The sequence below is a fragment of the Vipera berus genome (assembly GCF_964194415.1).
Source record: "Vipera berus genome assembly, chromosome: 3".
Taxonomy (NCBI): Eukaryota; Metazoa; Chordata; class Lepidosauria; order Squamata; family Viperidae; genus Vipera; species Vipera berus.
In genome coordinates, this window is record NC_138204.1 from 218,121,159 (window position 1) to 218,136,420 (window position 15,262).

A 15,262-nucleotide genomic window follows, 5' to 3' on the forward strand; every position below is an offset into this window, starting at 1 on the left:
TGCCCCCCCTCCCCCCAGCAGCCGCTTCTGCCAGGCAGAGCAGGGGAAGGTGCCGAGCGCCTGCGTAGGAGGGTTTGCACACCCTGGGCAGGTACCTGCCAGAACGATGGAGGCTGTTGGCCTCCGTGCAGCCTGGGATGGGCCGGTGTGTCATCCCGGCGGGGGGGGGGGAAACAAGTGAGGGGGCGGAAACAGGAGAGGGAGGAGAAAAAACAGCTCAGCTTCTCTCGGGACACTTTGCTGGAGTGGCAACGGCGCAGCGGCACACCTGCCTGGCTGAAGGCCTTCAGGTAAGGCTGGGACAGAAGAGGGGGAGAGAGGGGTGCTGGGCATCCCAAAGGTGCTTTTTTCACAAGGCAACTGAACTTTCTTGCCTTTCTTTGACAAAGTTTTGCTTCTCATCCAAGAAGCTTCTTCAGCTCTGCTGGGCATTGGTACCCTTGGCAGAGGCGGGCAGCAGAGGCAGCCGCTCCTTGGCCCCACCTGGCTCACGCTAGGGGCAGGCAGGTAACCCCCCCCCCCGACAATGAGCAGCTCCGGGGTGTCTTCGGAGCAGCCGCTCAGAGCACTGGCAATGCGGGGGAGGGGAGGGTCTGGGCTTCAAGCAGCCCCCACGGCCGGTCTGCTGCACCGGTCCCTCCCCTCCAGCCTCACACACTTTCCTCCTGCCCGGTACAAGCTCCCAGCTCTGTGCCTGGTCTCCGTCACCACCCAGCCACCGTCCCACGCCCTCGTCTGTCCCTGGGAAAGCCTCCTCAGTGGTTTCCCCTCCTCTTGAGCCTCGCCTCTTCGGGCAGGATGGGATCTGTTTCTTGGCAGGCGTGATCTAGAGGGGGGAGGGCGCAGCCCAACAGGGACCCCTGCCAGAAAGGGGGGGTTTGATTTGGTGCAGCTGGCCATGCAGGGGGCAAAAGGGCACCGGAGCCCAGCTGCTGCCAGCTGATAGAGAGGCTGCTCATAAGGCCCTTGGAAGGGCAGCGAAACCCCCAGCCCAGGGCAGGAATCCACGGAATCAGGTGCAGGTGCCTGGAAGGGGGGCTGAAGGCCTTAATCTCATTATTCCACGCACCCCGTCTGGAACTAAAGGACGGATCCTGGTCCTTCTATATGACACACTTTTGGATATTTGCCATCTCTATTCAAACTGAATCAAGCTCAGTTCCTCTCCTCCTCCTCCTCCTCCTCCTCCTCTAGCATCATCAGCGTTGCCTTCCTGTGACTTTTCCCAATTTCGCCGAGTCCGTCTTGAGGATTGTGCCTAGGATTGGACGCAGCACCCGAGGTGCAGTCTAACCAAAGCACAGCAGTGGGACAGTCGCTTCTTGCAAATTTTGTTTCTGTAGCCTAAAATTGCATTCGCCTTGTTTGCAGCCGCATCACGCTGCTCCTTTGCCGCCTTCTCTTCAGTTTGCACTCAGTTACCATTCCAAGGTTTTCTTCTTAATCAAAACGGGTGTCTCAGCCACCCCCAAATGTGCTTTCCTTTGAGTTTTGTTCCCTAGAATGGAAAAACATGGCATTTATCTGCATTAAATTTGATTTTGCTAGGTTCAGCCCAATTCTCCCCAGACAGATCCATTCCTATCAAGAAATTTTATTTTTTTCCTTCTCATTCTGTAATCTACAGATTTGAGAAGTGTTCTCCTTACATGTTTCCCCAGCCATTAATAAAGTACCAAAGACCAGAGGACACGGTCCTGAGCCTTCAGGCTGCCCCATTTCAGGAGGGGGCATCAATGAGTGCTCTCTGAGTAGGATGTTTGAATCAGCTGAGGTGGCTTGAATATATGCCCACAGTAAAAAGTGACAATGAAGGTTATCTATCTATCTATCTATCTATCTATCTATCTATCTATCTATCTATCTATCTATCTATCTATCTATCTATCTATCTATCTATCTATCTATCTGTCATGGTTCCGACAGATGAAACGCTTCAAAAGAACTTTGAGGCATTGTTTACCTTAAAGAATCTTTTATTCGAGAAACAAAGTATCGGCATAGTTGAAACCAGAAACTAAATTCCCCTCCCCTGGGTACTAAGTAACAAAGTATAATTCCCTCCTCAAATAAACAGTCATAAATCACATTCCCCATGCAGGTTTTCTCCCCTGCTCTCCAGCCTGCCAAAACACTATCAACTCTGGGCCCGATGTCCTTGGGTTCCCACGATTAAGTTATTATTGTTATGACTAGCTGGGCTTTCATCCCTCTTCCCCCTCCCAGCAGCAACTAATTCTAAAAGCAATAGAGAAAATGGCTGCATTTCCATCTGTTGTCAAAGCAAGAAGATCTGATGTTAGCAGCATTGACATTATCTATCTGTCTGTCTGTCTGACTGTCTGTCTGTCTGTCTGTCTATCTATCTATCTATATCCGTCCACTGAGGTGGTCATTCTGTCCAGGAATGCCTATTTCAGGGTATTTTTTTTCTTTTACTACCTCAAGACATCTTATGTTTATAGCCTTCCAACAATCCATTATGGAAGTTAGTCAGTCAAAAAAGGAGAAAAGGTTAGTCTGGCAAAAGTTGCTGAAAAAAAAACATGCTACTAGTCCTTGACTTACAACAGTTCATTTAGTGACCATTCAAAGTTACAACAGCACTGAAAAAAATGACTTATGACTGTTTTTCACACTTACAACCGTTGCAGCATCCCTGTGATCATGTGATCAAAATTCAAGTGCTCGGCAAGCGATCCATATTTATGAGAGTCGCAGAGTCTCGAGGTCACATGATCACATCTGGCAACTTTCTTACAAGCAAAGTCAACAGGGAAGCCAGATTCACTTAACAACCATGTCGTTAACAACTGCAGAGATTCACTTAACAACTGTGGCATGAAAGGTCGTAAAATGGGGCAAAACTTGCTTAATGAATGTCTCACTTAGCAACAGAAATTTTGGCCTGAATTGTGGCCATAAGTCGAGGGCTGCCTGCACTTCCTGCCTTGCTTTCCAGACGCTGCTCTATCCGTCGCTTTGTGACCGGTGCTAGAATCTTCCCGGACCCCCTTGAGAGGGAGGAGGGTTTCCTCCGTGGACACTCTCCCCGCTTTATACCCTCTGGTCACCCGGCCTGTCAGCGGTGCCCACGCCTTGATCTGGCTGGCTGGACAGAGCCACACGGGGACGCCGAGAGGCCTGCCAGACTCGCCGTCTTGTTCAGAGAGTTGCTGCCTTGTGTACTTGCGATGTTGAGGCTGAATCAAGCCCAACGTGTTGCTTCTGTCCTGCTGGTTCCGACACTGACCCCACCCCTGCTCAGTCCAGGGCTCAGGAAGCCCCTCCCCCCCCAGGCCTGTGTTGTGCTCAGCACATCCTCCAACCACGCTCCATCCACAGACACAAAGCGATTTTCTGGATTGTAAGCAGCCAGGTCTTTAGACTTCGGTCAGGTGCCCCCAATCAGGCGATGATAAATATTTAAAAATGATAAAGTAGCATTTTCATTTTTATAAAAGTTAAAACACCATAGATTTACTGATTAAATCACCAGAATCCAAAATAATCTTTGTGGAGTCTGCCAGATGTATTTGCCATTTCACAGGACAAGCTAAACTCAGACCTGATTAGCCATACACCCATGCGTGACGCCCGTTACAAGAAAAAAGCCACACCAGGAAGAACAAATGTTTCATGTGACATGCTACGATGACCCACTAGCCACCCAAATCCTTTATCAGGGCAGCATTTGTGCAACCTCAGCCATAAAACAGCATCACAGGCTCCCTGGTGGATTGGGGTTCGCAGGAGGGGGCATGGCTGATCAGAAAGGAGGAGACACTGACAACCCCAATCCTTACCAGCTGAGGGTGCCCTGCCCATTGGCGGGTTGATGCCTGCTGCCTTTCACCACCATTCCCCTTTTACTTCTTTCTCCCCCACCACAGCCTGAAACTCAAAGGAGACTCAGGACCACTTTCCCTGTCCAGGGTCCCAGGAAGGCCAGACTTCCGCCTTCTGCATCTCTCTCAACTACCCCCCCCCAATAAGCCTTATTGTTCTGCTCCGCCAAAACCAATTTGGCTTCCTTTGCCCAGACACCTTGGCATTCGTTATAATGAGCAATCTTCATTCTAATTGCACTTGAATTAGGGAAAAATCACATAATTACAGAGTAATTACCTGTTAAAAGGCGGACCTTCCGCAGCTATCCTACGGGATCAGAGAACACGCTGAGCAGGTGGCCAGGCAGGTCTTTGCCTCGGAGGGGTTCCCCCCCCCATTGCCTCAGCCTCCCAGCTAGCCAGCTTTCTCTCCCTCTCTCTGAGACTCAGAGCCCAGCTCTGCTCTCTCGGGGGAGCCTCCAGCTGAGGAGTTCTGTTGGCTGCAATTGCATTTCCCCCTTGCCTCCTGCTGAGTCCCCTGGGCAGCGCCCGGAGGTGCAGGTGCTGCCTCCTGTCCCCGGCTGAGAAAGCCAGAGAGCAGCAGGTGAGGGGAATGGCAGGCATGGGGTGGGGGGGGCTTCAGCGAGTAATTTGGTGCCTTGCTCCAGGCCCCAACCAGAGCCCTCTGTGGCCTCCGTGGAATCCTCTTGCTCCCCCACGCAAAGGTTAGGGCTTACCCTCCTCCAAGCCCGGCCGGCCCCTGGGCCCACCAGCACTCCCCAGCAGAAGTCGGGCTGCGCCCCCTGCCGGCCCACCCAGCTGCTTGCCAATCGCGGTGCTTCTTCTCTGGAGCCAAAAGGCGCTGCGGGCTTCTCCAGCAAGGGACATTTGGTGGGGTTTTTTACTATTTTTATTGGGGGTTTTTTATCATGTATTAACTGTATTTTTAATCGGGCATGTATTTAATTATCTTTTATTTTTTGTAAATTTCTGTGTTTTATTCTTGCCCTGTACACCGCCCTGAGTCCTTCGGGAGAAGGGCGGTATGGAAATATTAATAAATAAATAAATAAATAAATGGGACAGAGGAAGGAGCGCCCAGCCCGCCCCCCACTTCGGCCAATACTTCTTTCCATCCGGAGGGGGAGCCGCGAAGGGCTCATAGGACCGGACCGGCCTTCCGGGGCTCGTGTGCGCACCAGCTGGCCAGTTGGTGGCGCGGAGGAGTGTGAGGGGCCGGGGAGCCCAGGCGGTCCTGAAGAGCCTTCGCGGCTCCTCCATCGGATGCGCCGGGCAATGGCGGACGACCAAGTAGACAGACGGGTGGAGCCGATCCGCCCTCGCGCTTCCCGGAGCCTCTTTGTCTCCCGACAGGTTGCGCTGCTTCAGGCTGTAGGAAGAAGGTGACCGATCCGCTTGCGGGGCCACGTCCAGGCTCTCCACCGCAGCGGCTGGCGGAGCGCTCGGCTCTTGCCCGCGGGCGCTCACCACCGGCCAGCTGGCCGCTTTGGTGACACCCCCCCCAAGGGGAGGCGGTCTCCGCCGGCCTGGGGCCCCGTAACGGGAGGGGGCGGCAGGGGAGGGCGAGCGGAGCTGAAACCCCCCTTTTTCGGGACAGATGGTCAGGTGGAAAGCGCTTGATTCATCAAAGCCGCGACACGGTGCGGAGAGCTGAAAAGTGGCGCTCCGGCCCCAGCGCGGACTTAACCGGGCTGGCTCAGGCCTCTCTGCAGACTGCCAGCTAAACGGCTGAATTGCAACCCTGCTGAGTCTCCTGGGGCTGCCAGAGAACCCCACCAGTTTGCTTGGCTAGGCTTTCTCCTGTGCAAGCCCCAAAAATGTTGCCTGCCGCCTGTCTTTCTAGAAGCACCAGACCCTTGGGGGGGAGCCATGTGGGGAGAGGCAGCAAAAGGGCGGGGGGTACCTGGCCTTCAGCCCCCAACCAGGCTGGGAAATTCCTGGAAGCAGCCCCCACCGTCCCCTTTGGTCCCCATCCGAATGCACAGCCCTGTGTCCACCTGGGCTGCCCTCGCTCCTCCTCGGTCTCTGCCAGGGTTGCCCTTTCCGGGAGGACCGCTTCCTGGATGGGCAGCAGCTGATCAGGTGGACTCCAGCAGGAGGGTGGGAACCCCACAGACTCCCAACAGGACAAAGCTGGCTGTGTGGGGCCTCCTGGTGGTCAAAATAACTGTTAGAATGAAAGTCTGTCCATTCTTGAATAAGCTCTTTAAAATCTGGTTAAAGCTGCAGCTACGTATCACAGATCTGAGTGGGAGAACTAAAGTTGGACAGAAAGACAGGAAGTTGGAAAGCTCCCAAGAGCCCTGAGAAATAGGCTGAGACTGTGGAATGACCCAGTCCATCCTTTGCACTCCTGCCTTGGACGGGGTGGGGGGTTGGACTAGAAGACCTCCAAGGTCCCTTCCAGCCTTACGATCGATCGTGTGAAACAGCACGATGCCTAGTCAGCTGATCAGCAGCATGGCCCGGTCATTCCCTGCAGCTCTTCTGAACATGTGCCAGCCTGGCCAGAAGAGCAACTCACCCTTTGCCACGGGGCTCCCCTCTCCTGCAGCGGCCACAGAGGCAGGGAGGGTGGGGGAAGGGGGGGCAAAAGTGGGGTGGGGGAAAGCAGGTCTCCATCTTCCGGAGTTCTGCTCAATTACGGGTGTCTCCTGCTCCCTGCTTCCCACCTGGAGCTGAGCACTGATTATTGTGGTCCTCAGATTCACATCTTTTTATACTCCCCTTCAATCTCACACACTCCCTTTTTTTGCAGGGCACCAGAGCCACTCACAGCCTTGGGCCACAGCAGATTGATTGATTGATTGATTGATTGATTGATTGATTGATTTGGGAAACATACATTGTTTGCTTGAGCACCATTTTCCTCTTCCCTCCCTGCCTAGAATCAGTTTAGGCAACTTCATTCATTGAGACAATAGGGAAAAGGGAGTTTGAACGGAGCCTCCGTTCTTCAGCACAGAATGCCCACACTTGCCCCTCCCCAGCCAACCCCCCCCCCTTGCTTTCTGGACACCTCGGGTCATTGCTCAAGCTGAGAACTGGGCAGGGAAGGGGCCACGTGCATTCAACAAGCCTCCCTAGACAAAGAAGAGAGTGGCCCTGCAGAAACTGAGCCCTTGGGTGGCTATGGGAAGGGACACAGGACCAATCTCACAACACTCACCCTATGGGGCACCCCAGCTGTTGTCCCCGGCCACAGCTAAAAGACTCTGAATCCCACCTCTGAAACCAGTTTCTCTGGAATCACACACAGGACCCCAAAGGCTAACAATCAAGGCTCACTGCTGTATGTTATCTATTTAACAGTGTGCACTGAAGGAATTCCCTCAGGAAAAAAATGACAGAGGCTCCTGCAGGCAGATGGATTGCTTTTGCATTCATACATTTCAGGAAAAGAGGAGAAAAATCATAGTCATACACAGGGCTTTTTTTCTCATAGAACGCCCAGAACGGAGTTCCGGCACCTTTTTTGGATGGAACCTTGTAGGGTAGGCAAGGCGGGTTGTATGACATGTGTGAGTTCTGGCACCTTTTTCTTTTACAAAAAAAGCACTGGTCATACATATGCATAGGTAATAGTTGATGTAAGCATGAATATTCATAATTGGCAAACCTCAAATTACTTTCCCCGTCTACTACTATCACTATCCTCAAGAAAGATTGTCTTAATAAGAAGAAACATATCAATTTTGGTAAAGCGCCCTGAAAACCAAGACTGTCCCAATTATCATACTTTCCTTCCAGGTTTCCACTTGCATCCAATGCTCCAAAAACTTGTGTTTTCCTCATGGCACCTTCCCTTTTTTCTCTCTGCAGGACCCCACTGACCAGCAGCAGCAGCCATGGAAGCCCCACGGCCAACTAGCTCACCGGCCCCCGACATCAGAAGCATCTCGGGAGTCTTTGTGGAGGCTTCTGGCAAGACCAGAACTCTGGCACAAGCTCTCCAGGACCACCTGATCCAGCCGGATGTTGCCCTGGCCCTGCTGGAAGCCCAGGCAGCCACAGGTGGCATTGTTGACCCTGTGGGTGAGCGGCTTCTCCCTGTGGCGGAGGCCCTGGCGGTGGGACTGGCAGGGCTCGAAATGAAGGAGAAGCTGCTGCGCGCAGAGCGGGCAGTGACGGGCTTCCCTGACCCCTACACAGAGGAGAAGGTCTCCCTCTACCAAGCCATCCAAAAAGAGCTGATTGGAAGAAAGCTGGGCCTCTGTCTCCTGGAAGCCCAGATAGCCACTGGAGGGGTCATTCGGCCTGTTTCTGGCCACCGCGTCCCTCTGCAAGAGGCCTACGCACGGGGCTACTTGGACGAGGGCTTGAGCAACTCCCTCTCTGATCCAGGGAACGAGGAGGCCAAGGGCTTCAGAGATCCTAATACTGACCAGATGGTCACCTACACAGAACTGATGAGAAGATGCGTGGCAGACCCAGCCAGAGGCCTGCTCTTGCTGCCTCTCAAGATCTCTTTCCCTGGACTGAGAGGGGCTGTGTGCAGCCAGGAGCTGCTGGATTCTGGAGTCATTGATGCCACCGTGTTTGAAGCCCTCCAGAAGGGGGAGATGACCGTGCGGGAAGTGGCAGAGATGGATTCCGTGCAACAATCCACTTCGGAGATCGCCAGCATCGCTGGAGTAGCTGTCCTGTCAACAAATGAATGCAAGAGTCTCTACCAGGCTTTAGTAGAGCATCTCCTCCCGCCTGGCGCAGCTGAAATTCTGTTGCAGGCTCAGGTGGCCTCGGGCTATTTAATCGACCCCGTCAAGAATGCCAAATTCACCGTGGCTGAGGCCGTCCAGGCAGGAGTCGTTGGGCCGGAGCTCTTTGGGAAACTGACTTCAGCTGAGAGGGCCGTCACAGGATACAAGGACCCCTACACGGGGGAGACCATCTCTTTGTTTCAAGCCATGCAGAAACACCTGGTGCCCAGGAACCCGGGCCTTTGCCTGCTGGATGCTCAGCTCGCCACTGGAGGTGTCATTGACCCAGAGGCCCATCACCGACTTCCTGCAAGGGTGGCCCTGCAGAGGGGCCACTTAGATGAAGAGACATACAGCCTCCTCTGCAACCCTACGGAGAAGGTCCGTGGGTTCTTTGAGCCCAACTCAAAGGAGAGGTTGTCCTATGGGGAGCTGCTCTTGCGGTGCGTCTCCGATCCAGATACCGGGCTCTGCCTCTTGCCTCTTTCTGGGAACCAGGAGAGGATTTGCACCTTCATTGACCACAATACAAAGCTGGCCCTGAAAAACACTATGGTGTCTGTGGCCTCTGGTAGGTTCAAAGGAAGGCCCGTATCCCTCTGGAAGCTCCTCTTCTCGGAATACCTGACGGGAGAGCAGAGGAGAACCCTTACCCAGCAATTCTCCTCCGGGTCCCTTTCCACTCAGCAGCTGGCTGACAAAATCCGTCTCATGGTGGAGCAGACCACTGCCGACTCCCGAGTCACCTTTGAAGGCTTGAGGGAAAAGGTGACACCTGCCCAGCTCCTGAGCTCTGAAATCATCAACAGAGACTTATTTGAGAAGTTAACGCAGGGAGAGACCCTGGTCAAAGAGGTGATTAACATGGGCACGGTGAAGAAATACCTGGAAGGGACTGGTAGCATTGGGGGGCTGCTCCTGCCCGACTCCCAGGAGAGAATGAGCATCTACGAGGCCAAGAGGAAGGGTCTCCTCCGCCCAGGAACGGCGCTCATCCTTCTGGAAGCTCAGGCGGCCACAGGGCACATCATTGACCCCGTGGCCAATCAGAGATATTCCGTGGACGAGGCCTTGCGTGGCAACATCATTGGTCCAGATATGTATAGCAAGTTGCTGGCTGCTGAGAAAGCAGTGACTGGCTATAAGGACCCTTATACTGGGAACAAGATCTCCCTTTTCCAGGCCATGAAAAAAGACCTCATTGTCAAAGAACATGCCATTCGCCTTCTGGAGGCCCAGATCGCCACCGGAGGCATCATCGATCCTGTCAACAGTCATCGCCTCCCGGTGGAAGTGGCCTACAAGCGGGGCTTTTTTGAGAAGAAGATGAGCCTGATCCTGTCAGATCCCAGTGATGACACCAAAGGCTTCTTTGACCCAAACACGCATGAGAACCTAACTTACCTGCAGTTAAAGGAGAAGTGCATTGTGGAGCCCACCACGGGCCTCTGCCTCCTGCCACTCAACAGCAAAAAGCACCAACCCCTGGATGATGCCACCAAGCAGGCTTTCAGGAGCTCCTGGCTCTTTGTCAAACATGGGCGCTTCCAAGGACAAAGAGTCTCCCTGTGGGATCTGCTGAACTCGGAGTATTTCAGTGAGGGAAAGAGAAAGGAAGTCTTCAACCACTACAGGCTTCGGAAGGTCACCCTGGAGGAGATTTGCCTCGCTTTGGAAGAGGAAATGAAGAAATGGGCTTGCATCCAGTTCCCGGCCCTCAGAGGGAAAGTCAGCGCTTACCACCTGCTGGAGAGAGGCATCATTGACCGGGCTCTCTTTGAGGAGATCCTAGATGGAGGGGTGAGGCCAGAGGATGTTCTGCGTCTGGATTCGGTCCGAAGGTACCTCTACGGCACGGGAAGCATCGGGGGAATTCTGCTGCAGCCCTCCAATGAGAGACTGAGCCTCTATGAGGCCATGAAGAGGGACATGGTGGTGCCCGGGGTTGCCCTGCCCTTGCTGGAGGCCCAAGCAGCTACTGGATTCCTTGTGGATCCTGTGAGCAGCCAGAGACTCTCCCTGGATGATGCGGTGAAGAAAGGCCTGGTTGGCCCTGAGCTTTATGATGTCTTGCAGCAGGCTGAAGAAGCTGTCACGGGCTACAGGGACCCCTTCACCGGCAAGATCATCTCCCTCTTCCAAGCAATGAAGAAAGGCCTTTTGGCCGACAGGAAAGCCAGGCAGCTGATGGATGCCCAGCTGGCTACTGGGGGGGTCATGGACCCACACAGCGGCCACTATGTCCCCATAGAATTTGCCCAGAAAAATGGCTACCTTGATGAGGAGTTCAGGAAAACCTTTTCCAACCCGAGCAGTGACTCCAAGGCTTTCAGCACCCTGGACAAGAAAGAGAGGGTCAGCTATGGCCAGTTGATGGACAGGTGTCTGAAGGAGGCACATTCGGACATTCGCCTCTTGCCTCTGGCGGAAACAGCTTCTGCTCGCTACACTGAAGAACAGATCCAGCAGCGCTTTAAGGAGACCTTTGTTGAGGACAAGGGGGTCTCTCTATGGGACCTTCTGAGTTCCAGTTACTTCACTGAGGAGCAGAAGTCAGACTTTCTGGAGAAGTACAGCTCCGGAGCAGTTTCCCTTCACCAGCTGGTCAGCCTTGTCCAGGAGGTTATTAACGACATAGAAATGAAAGCTAAGGCGCAGGTCACTTTCCAAGGCCTGAGAGGTGCGGTGCCAGCCGTCTGGCTCCTGGATGCAGGCATCATTTCGGAGAAGACGTTTGCTGAGCTGGCCCAGGGCAAGAGATCTCCCAGAGAAGTCTCTGAGATGGAAAGCGTCAAGCCGTACCTGCAGGGCACAGGGAGCATTGCTGGAGTTTTCGTTCAGTCCTCCAAAGAAAAAATGGGCATTTACCAAGCTATGCAGGAAAGGCTCCTCCTGCCAGGAGTGGCGGCACAGCTGCTCAGTGCCCAGGCAGCCACTGGCTCCATCATGGACCTGGCATCTAATCGGAGGTTTGGCGTTGAGGATGCCATCAAAAGTGGCATCGTGGGAGAAGAGCTGATGGAAGAGCTGCTGCAAGCTGAGAAAGCAGTGAGTGGCTTCCCTGACCCCTACTCAGGGAAACCAATCTCAGTGTGCCAAGCTATTAGGAAGGAGCTCCTCCCTGCCAGGGTGGGCATCCCCATGCTTGAGGCTCAGCTGGCCACTGGAGGAATCATCGACCCTGTTCATTGCCACCACCTGCCCCTCAGGGTGGCCTTCAAGCATGGCTTGATTGATGAAGAAATGCAGAGGACCCTGTCTCAGGACAGCAAGGAGAGCCAGGTTTTCTTTGACCCGAATGCCCAGGAGAGCCTCACCTATCAGCAGCTGAAGGATAGGTGCATCCAGGATCCCGAGATGGGGCTCTGGCTTCTCCCACTGTCCAAAGAGGCAGCTTTTTATGGAGACCAGCAAGCCATGGAAGTGCTGAAATCTTTCTCCGTCTCAATCAGCACTGGGAGGTTTAAAGGACAAGACGTTTCTCTCTGGGACTTGCTGCACTCCGAGTACATCCCGGACGCCAAGCGGAGAGAGCTGGTGCTGAGATACAAAGAAACACACGAGGAGCTCCTTCAAGAAATGGCATCATCCATCAAGAAGATCATCGAAGAGACGGAGCAGCAAGGCAAGAGGTTCACTTTCGAAGGCCTAAGAAAGAAGGTGTCAGCTAGCGACCTCTTCCAGTCCCAGCTCATAGACATGACAACCCTGGACGAACTCAGGCGGGGGAAGACAACGGTCCAGGAAGTCAGCGAGATGGATTCCGTCAAGCGCTTTCTGGAGGGGGGCAACTTCATTGCGGGGGTCCTCATAGAACCAGATCGTGAAAAAATGAGCCTCTACCAAGCCATGAGGCAGGGTCTGCTGAGGCCAGGGGCAGCTCTGGTCTTGCTGGAGGCCCAGGCAGCCACCGGGTACCTCATTGACCCAGTGAAAAACAAGAAGCTCTCTGTGGACGAAGCAGTGTCAGCAGGGCTGATTGGAAGAGAAATCTATGAGAAGCTGCTGAGTGCAGAAAAAGCCGTCACAGGATACACAGATCCCTACACCAAGGGGCAAATCTCCCTCTTCGAGGCCATGAACCAGGAGCTGATCGTGAGGAGCCATGGTATCCGCCTGCTGGAGGCTCAGATTGCCACAGGGGGCATCATCGACCCCGTACACAGCCACCGCATCCCAGTGGAGGTTGCATATAAGCGAGGCTACTTTGATGAAGACCTGAACTGCATCCTTCTGGACCCCACGGATGATACCAAGGGCTTTTTTGACCCCAATACTCACGAGAACCTCACTTACCTGCAGCTTCTGGAACGCTGCATCCAAGATTCAGAAAGTGGGCTGTACATGCTGCAGATTGTCAGAAGAGGGGACACCTACTTCTACATTGACGAGGCAACAAAAGAGTTTCTGAGAACGCAGACCATGAAAGTGCAAGTAGGCCGGTACAAAGACCAAGTGGTCTCTGTGTGGAGCCTCCTCTGCTCCCCATACATCCAGGAACAGAAGCGGAAAGATCTAGTCAGGCAGTATAAGAGTGAGAAGCTCAGTTTGCCACAGCTCTGCAAAACCATCACCACCATTGTGGAGGAAACAGAACAGGCAACCCAGAAGCTCAAGCTGAAGGGACTGAGGGGGCAAGAGGTGTCTGCCGCAGAGCTCTTCAATGCAGAAATCATTGACAAGGTGACCTTGGACAGGCTACACCTGCAGACCCTTCCTCTGCCACAGCTTGCCCAGAGGGACATCGTGAAGCGCTACCTGGAGGGGACAGGCTGCATTGCGGGTGTCTTGGTGGCTGGCCAGGGGCTGAGCCTGCTTACCTATGAGGCCCTGAAGAGAGGCTTTCTCTCCCCAGAACATGCCCTGCTATTACTGGAGGCGCAGGCTGCCACAGGGCTCCTTACTGACCTGGTGGAGAAGAAGGCCTTCTCAGTTGACCAGGCCATCTCTCTTGGGCTGGTTGGGGAGGAGTTTCACAAGGCGCTCCTCCTTGCTGAGAAAGCCGTTTACCTGTTAGTGAATTCTCAACATTAGCATTTTTGTTAGGAACCCCAGGCTTGCTGTGAGCAACCTGTGTCTTTTTTGTATTTTTATCATTATTAGGAACCTTTGGAGTAGCAACAGGATCTCTCTCTGGGACGTCTCTCTCTGGGCCTGTGCTTTCCCTTTTTGGAGCTTGTATACTTGCCTGCTCTTGCTGCTTAGACTTTGGTTTTAAGTAATAAACACCACCAATCAACATGGTTTCAGCAACACTATCTCCATCTTTGACTATATAACTTGCTTTTTCAAGATGGTGGACCTGAAAATGAGAAAACCTAGACAAATGACTCTGACTAAGCAAATTACTACTGGCAGACGGGACATAGTAAAGATTTGGAATGAGAGCACCGAGCTCTTCAATGTAGACAGTTCCTTTTCCCATGACCTGAACAGGATGATTGGAAAAAGAGTAAAGTTCACGAAGTTCAGGTTCAGGCTCGTGCATCTCTGTGTAAAGCTCTTTTCTGTAGGTAGCATGTAATGCTGCTCCACTGTCCAAAGTCCAAAGAAGTCGTCTGTCGTACTCTGGTTGAGGCTGTGGATCGTTGGTCACAACCAATGTGACAAGTGGAGCTTGTGAATCACGCCTGGAACCACGACCACGACTTTGTCGTCCGCCTCTACCTCTGCCTCCTCTGGAATCTGTTCCTCTGGGCTGGTATGTGACGGGCGCTGGAACTCGTTGGGGACAATCCCGGGTGGCATGTCCCACACGATTACAGATGTAGCATCTTGGCATTCTTGGAACGTAAGTCCTTCCACGGAAGGCACGCCTCGCTGAAGCTCTTGATGCAGGTGGTTCCCTTAAATGTGGCGCAGCTTGCATAAGTGCCTCTTCTTCGGCTAAAATTCTGCATACATGATCCACTGTGCGTTGAGCAATAGGCACTTGATTAATCTTGGAAATAGCATCTTTCCACTCATGATTCAAAGAATTGATGATAATGCTGATCATTTGAAAATCATCACTAGGATAGCCTTTTTCACCCAGTTCTTTTCTAATACCTTTCATTTTAGTCAAATGTGCTCCAATATGTTCACCAGGTTTTAATCTGGAACCATGGAACTCAGACAAAAGCAAACATGTAGACTCAATTGATGTAGGCCGATAACATGCCTCTAACTGAGTCCAAATTTGTTGGGCAGTTGCATCTTGTGAAAACGTGAGCTGCAATTCAATGTCCATTGACATCAATAATGTTGTGCATGCTCTATTATCCAAGTCCCATATGTCAGGAGTCCATGGCTGGGCAGGAGGATTAAACACCATCATGTGAGTACCTTCTCTGCGTAACAAAAGTCCAACCTCACTGACCCATGCCCTGTAATTCTGTCCTGACTTCTTTAATTTTGAATCACCAGCCAGTGGTACAATGGAAGGTGTTTGATGAGGAATATACAACTGAGGTACTGGCTGTGCAGGTTGTGCAATCCGACCATAACCTGCAGTGGGCACCAGTGGCGTCTGTGCCTGGACATGCGGCAGTTGCATTGAAGCTGCCGGTAGTCTTGGTGCTGGCTGTGACTGTCTTTGAGCTGCTATTCCACCCTGGCCAGCAGGAGGCGCTGGCGCTGGGGCTGGTGCATTAGCATAATCAGCAGATGACACTGGCCTTCGCATATAAGAACCCAGTGGCAATTGCATGTGGGTTAAATATGGCTGTGTTC

General features: G+C 53.0%; 1 protein-coding gene across 1 annotated transcript in view; it reads left to right on the forward strand.

Moving 5' to 3' along the window:
* Window positions 1-7,699: 7,699 nt before the first annotated feature.
* Window positions 7,700-15,262, forward strand: part of EPPK1 (epiplakin 1) — a gene marked incomplete at both ends in the record, with an annotated part of 42,882 nt that continues 35,319 nt past the window's right edge. Inside the window, one exon of the mRNA XM_081325645.1 lies at window positions 7,700-13,563. Coding sequence (XP_081181771.1) covers window positions 7,700-13,563 — 5,864 coding nt within the window. The remainder of the gene's footprint in view (window positions 13,564-15,262) is intronic.